At 44.8% G+C, this 18,817-nt stretch overlaps 1 protein-coding gene across 5 annotated transcripts in view; it reads right to left on the reverse strand.

The window, feature by feature from the left end:
* LOC147018242 (kinase suppressor of Ras 2-like) overlaps positions 1–18,817 on the reverse strand; it is an 86,450-nt gene that overhangs the window by 14,445 nt on the left and 53,188 nt on the right. For 3 of the 5 annotated variants that reach the window (XR_015062320.1, XM_085897754.1, XM_085897757.1), the window contains 6 exons: positions 12,806–13,127; positions 11,519–11,658; positions 11,076–11,133; positions 10,825–10,911; positions 7,202–7,263; positions 6,992–7,104 (listed from right to left, as the gene is read on the reverse strand). Coding sequence is in view for 4 of the 5 variants with exons in the window: in XM_085897754.1 (XP_085753880.1) it covers positions 6,992–7,104; positions 7,202–7,263; positions 10,825–10,911; positions 11,076–11,133; positions 11,519–11,658; positions 12,806–13,127 (782 nt within the window). In the remaining variant the exon portion in view is untranslated. The remainder of the gene's footprint in view (positions 1–6,991; positions 7,105–7,201; positions 7,264–10,824; positions 10,912–11,075; positions 11,134–11,518; positions 11,659–12,805; positions 13,128–18,817) is intronic. The other 2 variants (XM_085897756.1, XM_085897755.1) reach the window with 2 other exon arrangements.

Here is an 18,817-nt window from a genome sequence, read left to right on the forward strand (position 1 = left end):
AAACCAAATGTGGAATTCAGAGATAGGTTATGTCGAGAAAGCATTAGTGAGGTTATGCTTAGGAGTAGGTTGAGATGGTTCGGACAAGTGGAAAGAATGTGGTCAGGTAGTTGTGTGAAGAGGTATATGAATGCAAATGGAAGGAGAGCTATTGGCCCGTCTGAGGAAAACATGGAATGTATTGCTGAGAGACGATTTTGGAGTTAAAGGCCTAAAGGCCCTGTCACACCTTGACGATTTAGCCAGCATATGCCAGACGTATGCAAAATTTGGCTAAAACGCTGGCACATGTCGAATACGTTATGGGTAAGTTTGTATACGTTAAGAGCACGCTGGCATACGTCGTAGTACGCTGGCTTTTTTTCGTAGTATGCTGGCATACGTTGTAGTATGCCAAGGCGTTAGACAAATTTTCCATGCTTGAAATTTTCCGACGTATGCCAGCGTATGACTCACATGTTCCGCATAACGCTGGCCATAAGTTGTAGGCACGTTAAGCGATCGTTGACACGTCGACACACGTTACTTGTACGTTACTCATAAATCGAAACACGTCTAGGTAATGTTTAGTGTACCCGAAACTTATTTCTAACCTATGAGTAACATGTTGTAGGCACGTTACGCGATCGTTGACACACGTCCACACACGTTACTTGTAAGTTACTCATAAGTCGAAACACGTCAACGTAATGGTTAGCGTCAGTGTTCCAGACTCCCTGGTTTTTTTTTTTTCTTTCTTCGGTATGACGGTGATGTTGACACTTCAATTTCTAGTGCGGTTATAATATAATATAATCAATAGGCTGCCGCTCAACGATTTAAATCATAACCGCACTAGAAATCGAAGTGTCAACATCACCGTCATACCGAAGAAAAAAAAACAAAAAAAACCAGGGAGTCTGGAACAGACGCTAACCATTACCTCAATGTGTTTCGACTTTTTTATTTATTTATTTATTTTTTTGTATACCTTGGTCGAGGCTAGTATGAGAGCTAACACACAACTCACAGCAAGGAGGCATGAGACAAGAGGGGCGGGAGTGGAAGGGACAAAACAGTGGGGAACAGACACATTAGGTGAACTGTGGAAGGGAGAGGGATGGGGATGGGACGGGGAACATGGCGAAGAGAAGATGGACATTTCAGGGACTTTCAGGAAGGAAAGCAGGAGAAATGAAGGAAGTGGGCTTGGGTGGATTATCGGGGGTAGAAAAGATCGAGGATTTGGATGGGGGAAGATAAGAGGTGGTGGTGAACAGCTGTTTTGAAAGCCTGGAGGGAAGAATGGGAAAGAATAGAGTGAGGAAGTTTATTCCAAAGGCGGGAAAAAGAGGAATGAAAGAGTGAAGATGAGCAGTGATTCGTGATTTTGGTAGTTTTACCAGAAGGGGGTTGTTGGCGGACCTTGAGCGCCCTGTGGAAATGTGGTGGGGACAAATCGCAGAGAGAGCAGGGGGGGCAAGGCTGGAGAGGAGTCGGTAGAAGACAGAAAGACCACCGACCAACCTGCGGTGATTGAGTGAGAGGCCCAAAGACTCAGCTTCATTGCGGGAGATGCCGATGATCTTAAATGCCCTGGTTTCGACAGCGTGAAGCCGAGAAAGGTGGGAGGCAGGAGCACCAGCCCAGAGGGGAGAGCAGTACTCCATCAGGCTACGGACAAAAGCTTTGTAAGTGGTCAGGAGCTCAAGAGGGCTGAGGAAAGACTTAGCACGACGGAGGATTCCCAGTCGGCGACTGGCTGAGGCGAGGTTGGAAATGTGACTTTCCCAGGAAAGGTCATGGCAGATAGTGAGACCTAGAAGCTTGAAAGAAAAGACTTCTTCCAGAGGATTGTTGAGAAAGTGGATGGGGGGGTTTTGTAAACGGTCCTTTCGAAGAGACATAGTGAGAGTGTGAGATTTATCAGGATTGAAAGACATGTTCCACATGTTGGACCAGCTTGTGATTTATCCAGATCTGCAGAGAGTGAAGATGCTGCTGCTTGCCGATCTGTGGGATGACAGATGGTACGGCAGAGGGTGGAGTCATCAGCAAAGAAATAAAGAGGATTTTCCAGTCATTGATGAAAACCAGAAAAACAACAGGGCCCAGAACACTGCCTTGAGGAACTCCAGCCTGCACAGGAAGAGGGGATGAAAGAACTCCATTTAGGGCCACACGTTGACTGCGACAGGAGAGGAAGTCTGCGAGCCATGAGTGGAGATGGCCTTGAATACCATGGGAAGAGAGTTTGGTGAGTAGGGCAGGGTGCCAGACTGTGTCAAAAGCACGTGATATGTCCAGGGATACGGCTCGGATTTCCTGTCTGGCATTGAGGACCTCCATCCATTGATGGGAGAGCAGAAGCAGCATATCCAGGGTAGAGTGACCTGGTCTGAAACCAAATTGATGATTGGAAATCAAGCCATTGGAGAAGAGGAAGGATTTCATATCTGAAGCGATGATGGATTCCATCACCTTGCTGATGATTGGGAGAAGGCTTATGAGTAACGTACAAGTAACGTGTGTCAACGATCGCGTAACGTACCTACAACTTATGGCCAGCGTATGCAGAACGTGTGTCATACGCCGAGTACGTCGAGAAATTTTCAACATGCTGATAATTTCTCGACGTATGCCAGTGTACTACGATGTATGCCAGCGTGCTCTTAACGTATAAAAAACTTACCCATAACGTATTCGACGTGTGCCAGCTTGGTTCGGCAAATTTTTCATACGTCGGCATATGCTGGTTAAAATGTCAAGGTGTGACAGCGGCGTCACACTTCGATGTCTAGTGTGGTTATGATTTGAATCGTCGAGCCACAGCCTATGAATAGCCTCCGCCACGTGATCATCGTGATCATCATAGCTGCCGCGCTATGCATAAGTTAGACTATCGTTGGGCATAGGTTGTGAACGCCGACAACACGCTCAGCATTCGTTGGTATAAGTTATCTATATATGATTGAAACGTTCTGTGTACGTTATGCATATGTCCAACACGTTATTATATGCCCAAAACTTAAAAAAAAAACATCAATAGTTCAGCATACGCCAGCGTTTTACATACATTTTGAGACCTTGCCATACGCTGGCTAAAACGTCAAGGTGTGACAGCCCCTTAACAAAGGATCGTGCAGCCTGGAAAGCAGCTATAAGCTAAACCACGGCTTACACATGCAAGCATGGAAATGACCGGATGATGATGATGATGATGATGATGATGATGATGATTGATGATCTAGTTTTTGTCCCCATCTCTCAATGGCAAATAATCATTTAAAATTCTCATATCCAGATTCTGATCTTCACCAAAATTGAATCAATTCGTCTTTATCACACACACAATCTGTCCACCAAGTTTCGTCTGAATCTGTCCACATTTTTTTTTGAGATATCCTGCTCACAGACAAACAGACAGGGGTGAAAACATAACCTCCATCCACTTTCACTGGCAGAGGTAACAATGAACGAAATATTAAAGTAACAGAAAATGACATTAGCAAATTATCTCATATTGGGAGTACTGCATTGATAAAGAAAGAAAAATGGGAAAAGAAACAAATATATTTGTTGAAGGTATCCAAGGCAAGGGAGGAAACGAGAATGAGCAGGACGTAAGGATAGCAAAACTAGAGCGAAGTCAATGGTGCACCATCGCAAATCCCCCAAGCTTCCCACCTAAAGCGAAGTAGAAAGATGGCAAAAAGTTCCACCACGAATGACCCAATATCAAATTTTGAGTTAAAAAACATCTTCTGCTTTGTTTAAAAAAACATCTGTGACCCCAACTCCTCATCTCTCCTCTCCTGTGGCATGAACCAGGGGTCAAATCCAAAAATAAGTTACATATTTCTTATGTCCCCCAATGTTGATTGCGTATCCAGATTAATGAAAAAAAAAGTTTCACAATGTGCCATAATTACATTTTTGTAAAACCTTTTGACCCCTCCCCAGGGCCCCAGGGTGTGGATCCAAAAAGATACTGCTCTCACACCTTCTTGCTATGTGGTGAGACCAAGTTTGGTGAATTTCTGCACAACCGTTTAGGAGATGGCGTGACGGACAGACCGAGCAGAATACAATATCCACCCTGCCCCAGGTTTTGTTAAAAAGTGCGGTGATAAACATATATTTGTGGGGTGATTTTGGGCTGGTACTGCTCCCTCAGCCCTCTGGCCATCCCAACCTCCTCTGGGGTGGACATGTTCTTCCAGTAACCCCTTCCAGGTTAAACTCCAATAAATCCAGGCTTTCAATCCACACACCTAAACTCTTGTTCTCCTTTTCTCCCACTTGAACAGCCTCAGGTTGAACAGATTGAACAGCCTCAGGCAGATGGTTTTTCAATTCCACCCAACCCTCCAGTGCTTAAAATTGGTGGTGCACAATCATCATATCATCCCTCCAACCCCAAACCCCACCAATGATGTTTGCGACTTCCATTAACCCTGCCTAACCTAACCCTTACTTGCAAGTTACTGTGTCTTCTCTCTCTTCTCTCCTGTTTATTCAATTCCTTGCTTATTGTGTCCAACTGTTGCCCCAAAGCCAGTTTGTTCACCTTTCACCCTCCCTTCACCTCGCTCTCCCATTAGCCTCAAACCTAGCGCAGAAAAAATAGGGGCAATACGCCTGGGCACTCACCTGGTAGTGTCTGGATACGAAAACCAGGGAACCACTGATAGGCGTAGATGACCCACAAAATATTTAACGGCGAAGAAAGTAAATACCTATGGTTTTTTTTTTTAATGCCATGAACGAACTTTGGTACATCACAAGTGATGAAGACTGTGGTGAAGTTTCATCAAAATCATGTGTGTAGTTTCTGAGAAGAAAGCAAAAAGCTATTTTGCGGGGCAACCACCCCTCCCTACATAAACCCCCTTAGACCCTGACTTTCAAAAAAATACCGTGAATAAACTTTGGTAAATCACAAGTGATGAAGGCTGTGGTCAAGTTTCATCAAAATTATATGTGTGGTTTTGGAGAGGAAATCGAAAATATATTTTAGGTAGCAACCCCCCATAAACCCCACGAGCCTGATTTTTTAATAATCTTTATTTTTAATGCCGTGAACAAACTTTGTATTGGTACATACTGGGTGAGGAAGGTTGTGGTGACGTTTCATCAAAATCGTGTGTGTAGTTTCAGAGAAGAAGTTGCAAGTGTTTGTGGATGGATGGACGGACGGACTACGTGCCATCCCAAAAGCTCTCCGCCCCCCCCCCCCCGAACCACCACATTTCCTGCCTTTCATTACACAAAAACACAAAAGCTTTAACCAAGCACATTTTCAAAGTGCTCAAATAAATCTGTGGTCTATGTGTTACCAGGAATCCCCAGTAAATGAGTTTTTGTCTTATCATAGCCTTTTTTATACACTTTTTCATCACCATGATAGTCATTTACATTAGCTTAATATAAATACATTATTCTGTTTCAACATGCCTTTTTATTTTCATGCCACACATGTAAACCTCATTCCATTCTGTTTACCCTCCCCATCCTTTTTGTTTCTTCTTCTTTGTGTGTGTGTGTGTGTGTGTGTGTGTGTGTTATCTATTGTTGTCCCACTACCTCCTCCTGTTACCCCACTCTTCCATAGTCCTAGGTTTTTCCAACAAAAATGAACAGAAAGAAACCACAAAACAAAGTAATGATCTCTCAGCTTAGCTTTGGCACAGAAGTTCTGGATAGTGTAAACCAAAAAGAACCAAAACAAGTAGAGGTACAAAGTACACCGCCCTCAAGCCAAATAAATAAATACATCCTCCAGCACGCAACATTGTCGGGGCGCCTTTGGCGACATTGCCGAGATATCGCCCGGACATATATACACTTCCTGATACACACACACACACACACACACACACACACACACACACACACACACACACACACACACACACACACACACACCGTTAAAAGCAAATAATGGACGATTCTTTTAACGATCTCACGAGATTCTGAGAACTCCTCGGACAAAGACCTTTATAAAGACATGGGTTTTATGCTCCCTGGTTGAGTCATTTAAGAGAAAATAGTTGTAAATAATAGCAAGGACCCGCGGAAACTCTGCGGTAAAAGCCTTTACTCGAGGGAATACCAAATAGTTATTTGAGTGGTGTATAAAACAACAAACCGCTGCCTGGATTACTCCGAAAATAAAAAAAAATAACCTGGGTTTGAAGCAAAAACATTCCCACTACCTTTGTGCTTCTTCCTGTTGCATAAGTAAGTCACCGATTTATGTCGAGTCATTTCAATAGAACATCGTTCAAGATTTTCAAGTACAGTGTACTTCCATTCGTCTGGTACCTGGGGTGAAAATCTTTGCGAATAAACTGTGTAAATAAATGCTTTCGTGTCCTTTGTTCTCCCTCCCTATTTACTTATTAAATATGCACATTAAGGAACTTGGTCTTTGAGTGATTCGAGGTGCCCTGGTGGCAAACAGCTTTTGTTAGCTATTAATCGTCCGTTGAAGGACAGAATGGGTTCGGGACGATTAGCATCTACACAGAAAGCACCACACATCCGGTGCCTATTGGATCCAACCTTTCGATATTTGATGATCTTTTTGCAGTCGCGTTGGTCGTTTTACACGGAAGGGAAAACTTATAGAGAGGGCATGGCGATTTGGCTTCACATAGCAACAACACTGCAGCTGTATGATTTTTCAGGGGATAATTGTGGGTGGATTAAAGCCAGCTATCCAACCAATTGGTCGACATGAATGCTCCACACAGAAGGATGAACAAGCTTATTATATCGATAAATAAGTGTGCATTTTCATACCAAATGGAAACTTTCCACTTTAAGGAAAAACAGACAAACAGGGGTGAAAATATAACCTCCTTCCCCCTTCGGTGGTGGAGGTAAAAAAAAAAACAACAAAAAAAACATACCAAAATGAAAGAATAACCGAGATTATGAAAAAAAGAAAGACAAAACACTTGTAAAACGTCTCGGTACATTCTTTTTTTCAGAACGACTTGTCCACCTGTGCTGTCACTTCTGTGTTCACCTGTGGAGAGTGACAAAGGACGGGCGAGGATGCAGTTTTGTCTGCAGGCTGAGGTTTCAGACGGGCAGGAAGAGTGTGTGAGCTGTATGCTGGTGGTGTGCAGAGAGAGAGACAAACCATTAAATGAGTTTGAGGATGAATGGGTGTGATGGAGTACGTGTTCGGTGAAAGCTGATAGACACGTACATGAGAAGAAGCGCAGTTGGCATGGACGCGAGCGTCGGGAACACTTGTGATGGCTCTGCAGGCTGAGCAAAGGGAAACAGTAAAATGTATGGAAACGTCATCTCAAATTTCCCAATTGTTGAACAATATCTAAATGATTTATGATTAGTTCTATAATTTTTACAGGATGAGTTAAGTATTAAGTCACGTCGAGAAAACAGTTTATAAAAATCACTTAACATTCAATAATATAACTGGGATGGGGGAGGGGGAAAAATCGATTGGCAGCTGTTATTTAACAACTACTACGACTACTTCAACTAATACTCTATCGGGCCCCCTGTTATTGCCTTCTTGTGGGATTGACTGAGGAAAATTTTGGCACAAGCCTTTTACTAACCGACTGAAGGCGATTTAGTCAGAAATTTTGTAATTCTGTCAGGATGCAAGCGATAACTCATCTACCCTTGGTGAAAGACACCGTGGGATCTTTAATTGATCCTGGCAGGAGTTCAGCTATTATTTAATGATGCATAATTCTTTGGAAGGACTCTGCTATAATTAATGCGGGACGTCAGCAGCAACCGACCAAATAGAAGAGAGTTATTAGAATGAATGAGGTGCCATATGAATAATGGGCAATCGGTGGTAAAATTGTGTTGTGCGCGGCTTATGGGTGTAACAAAACAGAGAAGGAGTTCAGGGATTAGTTAATTTCACTTCCCAAACTATTATATGATGAGAAGGGCTTGCATACACATTAAACGGGAATATTTTACTGCAACGGTGCACAGCAGCAATTGTTAAGAAGCGATGAAGATCCACTCAGAATTTCCTACCACGAAGCAAAAACTGACCGAATCCCGATAAAATCTCAAAAACATTCAAAACATGGGGCATGAAACCCCAAACATCAAGATGAGAGATTGTGTGGGAAAAGGCAGAATGGCTAACCAAGTCAACTCTGAGTGAGTGGAGGGTGGTGAGGGGGGAGTCACACCCGAACACCATGCCTCAAAGTGCGTATGCCAGATGACAGATGAGGTCGATATCTTTCTTTTGTGGTTAACGATAAGATGGGAACAGTGTTTATTCTGCATTTGAAAGGCAAATATCATACTGTTAAAGCAAACTTACAAGAAGATTGTACATTTTTTCTCTCTGTAGATGGAGCAAATATGAGCAAGTCTAAAATAAAGAAAGCTATACAGTATGTTGTTGTTGTTCATCTTTCGGCTGCTCCCGTTAGGGGTCGCCACAGCGGATCATCCGTTATGATCCGCATACCGATTTGGCACAGGTTTTACGCCGGATGCCCTTCCTGACGCAACCCTGGTCGCCTCTTACAACACAGGGATATGAATTGGGTTTCGCCATGATTCCGGGCTGCCCGATAACCTCTCATAGTGCGGCCCAGCGCAGAGCTCCCGTCCTCAAACGATCCTCCAACCCAAGCCTCCGAGTAGCCGGATTACAGGCGCACGCCACTACGCCCGGTAAAGCTATACAGTATATGCTATGATATACAGTATGTATCTGTGTGAAAAAGGTGCATGTTCAGCAATCGTAGCAAAAAGGGTCTGGCTACATGGCGGCTCTTGAGAGGATCGCAGTGAGATGATCATTACAATCCATGAGGGTGTGGTGCACACTTGGCCTTCGACACCGTTTACTAAATCCGCGTCTGAGTGTTTAGATTCTGAAGGATTTTCAGATAGTTCTCTTCGTGATCACTTAAGAGAAACTCCTTCCAGGGTCCAAAGTGAATTTAAGTGGTGAGCAGTCTTCTTAAAATGAAAAAGTTTACATATTCAATGAATAAGATTGACAGGATATGAAAATGTTGTTTGAGCACACCTGCTGTAACCGTGTGATGAGCCATGTTTTAACGGTACTTCCTTGGACAGTATGGCATCCTTGTGTGGAAATATGGCCCACGGGCACACGGACGAGTGGTGCCGAACGCGGCCCATGGGACAACGGCCGAGAGGCGCCGAACGCTGACCATGGGCAAACAGCTGAGTGACGCCGAACGCGGCCCACGGACGAGTGGCGCCGAACGCGGCCCATGGGCACACGGCCTAGTGGCGCCGAACGTGGCCCACGGGCATACAGCCGAGTGGCGCCGAACGTGGCCCATGGGAAAACGGCCGAATGCGGCCCACGGGCAAACGGCGCCGTACGCTGCCCACGGGCAAACGGCGCCGTATGCGGCCCACATACGAGTGGCACCGAACGCGGCCCACAGACGAGTGGCACCGAATGCGGCCCACGGACAAGTGGTGCTGAACGCGGCCCACGGACGAGTGGCGCCGAACGTGGCCAACGGGCACACGGCCAAGTGGCACCGAACGTGGCCCACGGGCACACGGCCGAGTGGCGCCGAACATGGCCCACGGGCACACGGCCAAGTGGCGCCGAACGTGGTCCACGGGAACACAGCCAAGTGGCGCCGAACGTGGCCCACGGGAACACGGCCGAGTGGCACCGAACGTGGCCCACGGGAACATGGCCGAGTGGCACCAAACGTGGCCCATGGGAACACGGCCGAGTGGCGCCAAATGTGGCCCATGGGAACACGGCCGAGTGGCGCTGAACGCGGCCTACGGGCAAATAGCCGAGTGGCGCCGAACGCGGCCCCATCGGCATATGAATGAGTCGTGCTGATAGTGTTTCTATCTCACAGAGTGGATCCACGTTTGAAGACCCCAATTTTCTTCACGTGCTCGAGGGATTGATTCGCCATACTTACCACAGCAATCACAAATAATCCATGTCTGCTCATTCTTTTTTTTTTTTAAATGATATAAACATATGCCCCAGAAAGAGCTGTGTTATTTGTAAATTGATTTTCATGCGTTTTTGTGAAAGTTGTGTTTTTTGCATGATCTTACGAAAGGATCTACTGCTGTTGCTTTGATTGTTGAAGTAGTTGTGTTTGTATGTGTGTAAAAAAACTCACAATAGCTTTGGCGTTGGGGTAGAGGGGATAGCATGTTGCCTGTACAATGAAACAGCTGACTATGGGAGGGTAGCTTAGTTGGTGGCATGCTCGACTGACCCGTCTCATCTGGATTCAATTCCCGACTCTGTTAAACGTGACGAAAACCTATGTTCTGATGCAGTATGAGAGGAGGGTGCTGCATCTCGGAACACAGTCATTCATACGGAGAATGAAAGCGAGGCTATCCTGACGGAAGTTAAGTTGTGGATCGTAAACATTCAGTTGCGGATGTTAAACATTGGCCTTTGTGTGCTGGTGCCCTGACCAATTCCTGCTTGAGGTTGGCTGTAAAATTAGCACTACCCCCAGGAGATATGAGTTCTATGGTATGGATATGCAACGAGCACGATGGGCCAAATGCCCTTCACCTGAAAGTTCCTAAAGTTTTGCATTTCCTGTTACACGTCCTTATTTGCTCTGTATGTTGGACGACGTGAAGAGAATGGCTACATAATTCTGCTTTAATACCAGAGTAAGCATTCCGCATTTAATGCTTCAATCCATCTTGTAAATGAGTGAATAAGGTCATTACAGATTCATTATGTGCGGGAAGCCTGTCGACAAGGAGAAATAGGGCACACCACTTAAATTCACTTTGGACCCATAGGAAATACAAAGACAAAGGGCAGGCAGAACTTACCCACAGTTCAAACATTGTAATCCGATCAAGAGGCTTCGCCCACAGACTCCACACCGACTTGTCACCCACCAAGTGTGAAGTTCAAATCTGAGGAGGAAAATAATTCTGAGAAGGCACTTCTGGAGAACTTGTGAAGTGTGTTAAATGGAATGCAAGGCAGTTATACAAAGATGGAGGGATTGTTGAGATGAGCTGTTTTGGGGAATGAGGGGTGGGGGTGGGGAGGAAGTAGTGCAGAGATGGCGAGTTACCTGTGTGGAACTTGAGGTAACAGCTCCCCAGGTCCGGCTTTATGGGAAAAAGCTCCATCTTTACGGAGTAGGACAGGAGGGATTGAGAGCGACATAAACAAGAGGAAGGAATAGCTGAGCTGTGCAATATTCACCAACCAAATAAGCAACTGTTGAGGGTTAAAACCTCAAGTCAAACTTTGATGTGTTGGATAATAAGCCGATTTAAGAGTATCATTTGTGAAGAAGATAAAATTAAGTTTGTGAAATCTCAACCTACAGGCAGTTTGAACTGTGGAGTTGAAAGCACAACAGGCATCTAACACAGAAAGCATTTCCTATCATTTGACTAAAAAAAAAAACCTTCCACCAGGAAAATGAAACTACAAAAGCAATCCTCCTGTTCAGGTAACAACTCAAATTCAGATAACCAGCTTGTCCACAATATTGCATTTCCTCCTTACTAGGAATCTTGGATGTTGGAGAAAGTGTAACCATTGTGACTGGAGCTGTGACTTTGACCTTGACGTTGTTGGTGTCAGAAGATAGACTGTTCCAGCCTTTCTTGAAGAGGGCAAGGAACTGGGGACGACGCTGAGAGAGGCTGCACGCAAAGCAAAGGTGACTGTTAGTAAAGAATGAATGACGTGGAATGATTCACACCTCTCAAGTATGTGACGCACTTCATTTCACTTTGTCAAAGTACACAAATTAACCCCACACTCATTCAGTTATTACGTATGCAAAACTCCCCTGTACAAACAATGGAGCATTAAACCATAACCCACTCCCCTCACTGTGTGTATTTAATGAACATCTCGCTTCATGTTTTGTTTTGTTTTTTAAACAATGAATCAGGAAATTGCAGCTCAATGTCAGTTAATTTTTCAATTAAAAAAAATAACAAAATACGAGTAAATACAAAATGCATTTCATGAACAAAATAAATAATGGCTAAAATGCAAACATCCAATTGTTTGAGGACAATGTATTAATCTCCACAAAGGCAACATGGGGCTTTCAAAATGGACGTATGAATGCTAGCGAGGCCTTTTGCGCATGCGCTGTGTTTTCATTGACTCAGTTCTGCTAATGCGGGACTTGACTTTTAACCTGCCGTTGGTTGCGAGGTGTCGATTTCCTACCGTTTCCTGTTAATATAAGTGAGCGGTGGCAGACACACACACACATGCACACTTCTCCTTTTAGCAATAGGTGCAAAAATCGAATACTGTACATTTTCTCTTATGGTGCAGGAACCAAACGAACAATATATTTATAACAACCCTTACAGCTCCCACATGAGACCCCCTCTCCTCCAACATGATTAATAAACACCCTATGCATTCACAAGGCCCAAATATGACTCGCCCATCACTATTCAGAAGCACCCAAAGCAAATACGGTGTTTCCCTCCGAGTCTTTTGTTGTGAAGAGGCACACCCCTTTCTCTCAGGCACTTTTCCAAATACAGTATTTTCCGCTTCTTTTCGAAGCTTTGTGAGCCATGTTAGGCAGCAAACCCTGTTGCGCATGCACGATAGTACTTCACATACCCTGAAGATCGCTATTTCTATTGGTTTCTGCAAATGCACACTGAACATTCTGGGGTAGATTACGTAATTTTGAAAGTCTCGTATTGTGGATCAGAGATTGTGACACTCACAAAAAATGAATTCACGAAGCTTTATTGCTTGTTAATGGGACATTTCATAAACATCAGTTTCACTTCAAAATAACTTTATTCTCACCTCGGTTCCTCCACCTGATGCATCTGTGAATCATGTGAGTATCTCTGCCCCATATTACCCAGCTGTGGCTCATTGGGCTTGTGCTGTAAAGGAGGTGTCAATGATAAGCTAATTGGAGAAGGTGGAGCTTTATCAGCTTTTGTTATTGGAGCTGGAGAGAGCAAGGTTGTCACCATGGCAACTGGTGACTTTGGGAGGATACGACGTGATATGGGCGGAGTCAGGAGATGACGAGAGGAGGCAGGAGAGTTTGGCAGCGAGAGACTTCGATTAACTGGGCAAAGTGATGGGGATGAGGTTGCAGCATCATGGACAGGTGCAGCTGGACAAGAGAAGTTGGACATTATTAATACACCAATATGGCAAGAAATGCACAGAACTTCCATATAAACTCAAGGAAAGTGAGAGTCGTGGTCAGTTGCCATTGGGCAACTGAAGGCAGGCTTTTAAAAAGGAGAATTATGAAACTGTGTATTGAGGGTTACGTTAAAAAAATTAATTCCATCATTCAAACAACCAAAACAAGAAAAATAAATACACAAATATACATAATATAAATATAAACAATATAACAACAAAAACAATATAAAGAATATAAATTTTAAAAAGGATCTGATGGCTATACAGTTGCATAAGCTCCACCTATTAGGCATGGGCTTAGCAGAGCGACAGCCCCCTACATCTACATAGGATTGCACTGCCTAATAGGTGGAGCCGATGCAACTGTTTAGGCAGAAGAGACTTTTATTAATTCAAATTGTTCCTGGCTGTTCCCAGAACTGTTTTGTGCACCACAGATAGTTTAAATGTGTGGCAGGCATTTTCTGTTGGTCAGGATGCATGCGCCAATAGCTGGTGTGGCACATGCTTCCTGGTACCCACTATAGTCAGTGATGGTGTCCGACACACACACACACACACACACACACACACACACACACACACACACACACACACACACACACACACACACACACACACACACACACACACACACACACACACACACACACACACACACACACACACACACACACACACACACACACACACACACACACTCTGCTTGGGAGAGGAGAGGGTTTCATTGACAGCAATGCATTGACTGCAGGTGTGAATAAAGTCAGAAAAGCAGGTGAGAAGGTGACCCTGCCGCAGGCAGCAAAGGTTTAGCAACAAGAAAAGGTGCGGGGCTGTCTAATGGCAGAAAAACGTCTCGGGAGATGGTCCTGACCTCTTGTGTGAGATTAGATGTTTGTTTAAGGAAACAGTGCTGACCTCCAACCATTGTTTGTACAGAAGCAGCAGCATGTCAGGAGTAGAGTGCCTGGGATGGAGTCCAAACTGATAGTTAAGAGATCAGGCTGTTTAAAAAGAGGTAACACGATATCATCAGAAATGATGGATTCCAAGACTTTGCTTTCAACTGGAAGTAAGCTTACTGGTCTGTTGTTGAGATCTGTTTTTACACCTGTCTTGTGGATGGGAGTGTTGTTTGCCGACAGCCTTGCAGATGGGATAAGGCCATAGGAGAACAAGGACAAGCTGAAGAGTGCACAAAGAGAAGCAAGAACAGCAGAGCAGGATTTGAGAACACAAATACTGATGCCAGCTGGGCGTATTATTGAAATGGTCAAGGCTGCACATTATATTATCGACTTTCTCAGGAAAGAAAGACACAGAGAGAGTCCAGTAACCATTTGGAATGAGGAGGAAAAGCAGATGTGTTTCCCTCCAAATCCACAAGATTTGGAGGGAAACACCAAGTCAAGAAAGCTTCTGTCAAGCAGTGTCAGCAGTGATGCTATTTCAGTGGAAGAGGGGATGGATGAGGATCATACACCTGAACCAGACTTGACATGGTGTCACACAATTTTAATGGACTGGCTGGAAAGTTCAGTTTTGCAATTGGCAGGATATTTTCTGACTTGCGTATGGATACAAACACTTTTTGTGAACCTTGAGCGACCTCAAGTTGCCTTCAGTCCGGATAGCCTTCCATGTTAACAAAGCAAGCTGCTTGACCAAAACAGCCTCCCCACAGAATTCAGTGTATTAGAGCCGAGATGGAGAGGATAGCCACAGATGAAAAAGAGTAAGAGAGGGACAGAGTAAGAGAGGGACAGATAGTAGGGTGTGAACTATAGGTAAAGTATGAAATTGTCTGACACTGTGAAAAGCAATATTTGGGCATTTTCTTCTAGTTTGGGGTCTGAGGAGCAGGATTAGTTGTGTGTGCCAATTCTCATCCCCCTGCACTGCTCCTTCACCCCCCTTGAAGGGGGGGAGAATGTGAGTGGCAAGCCTGTCTGACACAACTTGGCTATTTATCATTGAAGAATGTTGATTTTGGTGTCAGATGAAAGTCAACCTGGTCCACAACAATTGTAGAACACATTCACACTTCAGGTGCAGTACCGTTAGAAAGTCTACACCCACTTTCAAAATTTTCACTTTTCGTTTCCTTATAGCCTGGAATTACATTGCATTTAATCAGACTTTTTGCACCTTATTTACACATTGGAACCCACAACTTCCAAGTGAAAAACAAATTCTACAAATTTCAGAAAATTAATAAAAAATATAAAACGAGAATATCTTGGTTGGATAAGTGTCCACCCTCCTGAGTTAATACTTGATGGAAGCACCTTTGACAGGAATTACAGCTGCGAGTCTGTTGAGATAGGTCTCCATCAACTTTGCACACCTTGATTAGATAATATTTGCTCATTCTTCTGTACAAAACTGTTCAAGCTCAGTGAAGTTGCAGAGGGAGCGTTGATGGACAGCAATCTTCAAGTCATGCAATAGATATTGGATTGCATTTAGGTCAGGACTCCGATGTGGCCACTCAATGACATTTACCTTTTTGTTCTTGAGCCACTACAGTGTAGCATTGGCTGTGTGCTTTGGGCTGTTTTCATGCTGAAAGGTGAACTTCAGTCCCAATTTCAGCTTTTTTGAAGAAGGCAGCAGGTTTTCCTCCAGGATTCTTCTGTATATTGCACCATCCATTTTCCCTTCAAGCCTGACAAGTGCCCCAGTCCCTGATGATGAGAAACATCCCCATCACGTGATGCTGCCACCACCATGCTTCACAGTATGGATGGTGTTCTTTGGGTGGTATGGTGTGTTGGGTTTGCGCCAAACGCAACGTTTTGCATCTTAGCCAAAAAGTTCCATCTTGGTTTCGTCAGACCACAAAACTCTTTGCGACATGGCTTCAGAAATTCCAGTTTTTTTTTTGCATACCTCAAATGGGACTCAATGTGGGCTTTTTTGAGTAATGGCTTCCTTCTTGCCACCCCACCATACAGGCCAGACTTGTGGAGTGCTTGGGATATTGTTGTCACATGCACACAGTGACCAGTCTTTGCCGTAAAGGCATGTCGCTCTTTCAAAATTGCCATTTACCTCTTGGTGGCCTGCTGATGAGTCCACTCCTTGCTTGGTCATCCAGTTTGGAGGGATGGCCTGATCTCGGCAGGGTCTTAGTGGTACCATATGCCTTTCACCTTTTAATGATTGCCTTGACTGTGCTCCAAAGGATATTCAAGGCCTTCAAAATATTTTTATACCCATCCCCTGATCTGTGCCTTTCCACAACTTTATCCCAGAAGTCTTTTGAAAGCTACTTGGTGCTCATGGTTGAGTCTTTGCTGTGAAATGTACTACACAGCAGAGGAAACCTACAGGAGCAGCTGATTTTATTCTGAAACAATCAGAATCACTACAATTTAACACAGGTGGAGGCCAATTAACTTGATGTGCGATTTTCAAGGTGATTAGTTGCACATGAACTAATTTACAATTGCTGTTATAAGGGGGGTGGACACTTATCCAACCAAGATATTCTAGTTTTGTATTTTTAATTAATTTTCTGAAATTTGTAGAATTTGTTTTTCAATTCGAAGTTGTGGGTTACGATGTGTAAATAAAGGTGGAAGAAGTCTGATTTAATGCAATTTCATTCCAGGCTACAATGCAAGAAAAGGTGAAAATTGTGAAATGGGGTGTAGACTCTATAAATACTGCACATACACATATAAAATGTATAAAAATAACATATGCCCTCATGAAACCCCACCTACAACCCCTCCCTGACTGTCGAGGGGAGGGGGGAGATGGGGAATGTTCTCGTGATCCCCAGTCTGGCAACAGCTGTCAAGAGACCATATGTGTGACAGGTCAGGTCAGGTATGGGAGCATGCGCCAGAGCAGTGCGTCGGTCCTCCGGTCCTCCAGGGGCCTCCATCTGGCCAACCCCCAGGCAGATGCCTGGCCCATCTCCATCTCCTTGAGATGCTGATCAACCTGCTGCAACTACGAGGCATGTGGTCGGCCCATTGGCCTCCACTCATGAGATTCCCTTACTGAGAATCCGGTGAGCAAGATCAGTATCAGGAAAAGGAGCCACATGTCCATGCAGCCACAGCTGATGCTCACGGACTATGCAAGTAACAAATCTCATTTGAGTCTCTCTCTGCAACCGCTTGTTGGACACAAAGTCCGACCAGCGATAGACAAGGTTTCTCCGAAGAGACCTGGCACCAAAGGAATCAAGTCTCCATCTCAGATCCCTGGACAGAGTCCAAGTCTCACATCCATAGACCAAGACTGGAAGCACCAAGGACCTGAAGACTCAGACTTTCGTCTTCCTGCACAGGTACCGGCAGCGCCATACCCAAAATGCTCCAGTGAATCCATGACTCCCCAGGCGCGACCCAGATGTCTGTTGACCTCTGGCTCGCAGTCAGCAGAGACATGAATATCACTGCCAAGGTAAGTGAATCTCTCCGTGACCTCAGCATCCTCGCCACAAACAGGTACAGACAGGAGAGCAGCATCCAAGACATCATTGAAAGCCTGGATCTAATTTTCAAAAGGAAACCCGTAATGATTGCATGATCTGCAAAATTGAGGTCCAAGATCTTGATATTCCCAAACAATGTGCCACAGATTGATCTCTCTGACATCCTCCCCAGAATCCAATCCATACAAATGCTGAAAAGTGTGGGAGCCAATGCACACCCCCCCTGACGAACTCCAATAACAACTGGAAATAAGTTGGAGATGGTATCACCACATCTCACAGCACAATCAGAACAAGAGTATAGTTCAGACATCAGATTGACTAGTTTTAGGAGCACACCACGACGACCAAGAATCCTCCAGAGGGCATCCCAATTCACTGTATTGAACGCTTTGTAGAGATCAACACTGGCTGCAAGCAGCCCCTGCCAAAACTCTTGTCTGCGTTTGGTGAGGACCAGAAGGGCAAGCATACGGTCAATCATTGACCTCTTTGGTGTAAAGCCTGACTGCTTTGGGTGTGAGTGCTCAAGCAGATGGTGGCGAACCCGATCAAGAACTATCCGAGCAAAGACCTTGCCCGGCACTAAGAACAGCGTCACCCCTCGGTAGTTGTTGCAGTCCTGCGATCACCCTTCCCTTTCCAGATAGGGACAACAAGGCCCCTCTTGCAGTCAGTTGGGATGATGCCTGTGTTCCAGGCGAAGCACAGAACTGCATGCAATGACATGAGTACAGCATTTCCACCAGCCTCGAGAAGTTCAGCATGGATGCCACAGATTCCAGGAGCTTTACCCCATTTCAACTGGTTCACTGCAACCTGTGTTTCCAAATGAAGGTGTTTCTACAAATAAAGGTGGATCACAGTTGATTGGAGGGTCAGCAATTGGAATAGTAACAACCCGGACATCCAACTCAACAGCTGGTGGATCAGCCTGGCACAGCCCCTCAAAGTAACCGACCCAGCGGGCCTTCACTTCGGACTCCTCTGTCAAGAGCCCACCACCCTCCACTCTAACTGCAGTACACCAAGTAACAGGCTTGGAGGAACGCAATGCGTGAATTCCTCTGTAAGCAGGATGCGAATCACTTGACCACAGGTGATGCTCTACCCCCTCGCAGATTCCTCGCCCACCAGGCCTCCTTGTCCATCCTCAGCACACGTACAGTTTTACGCCTCAACTCCCTGAACAGTTCAGC

This window comes from Eptatretus burgeri, chromosome 10 (genome assembly GCF_056783735.1).
Source record: "Eptatretus burgeri isolate ZD-2024b chromosome 10, Ebu_testis_v1, whole genome shotgun sequence".
Taxonomy (NCBI): domain Eukaryota; kingdom Metazoa; phylum Chordata; class Myxini; order Myxiniformes; family Myxinidae; genus Eptatretus; species Eptatretus burgeri.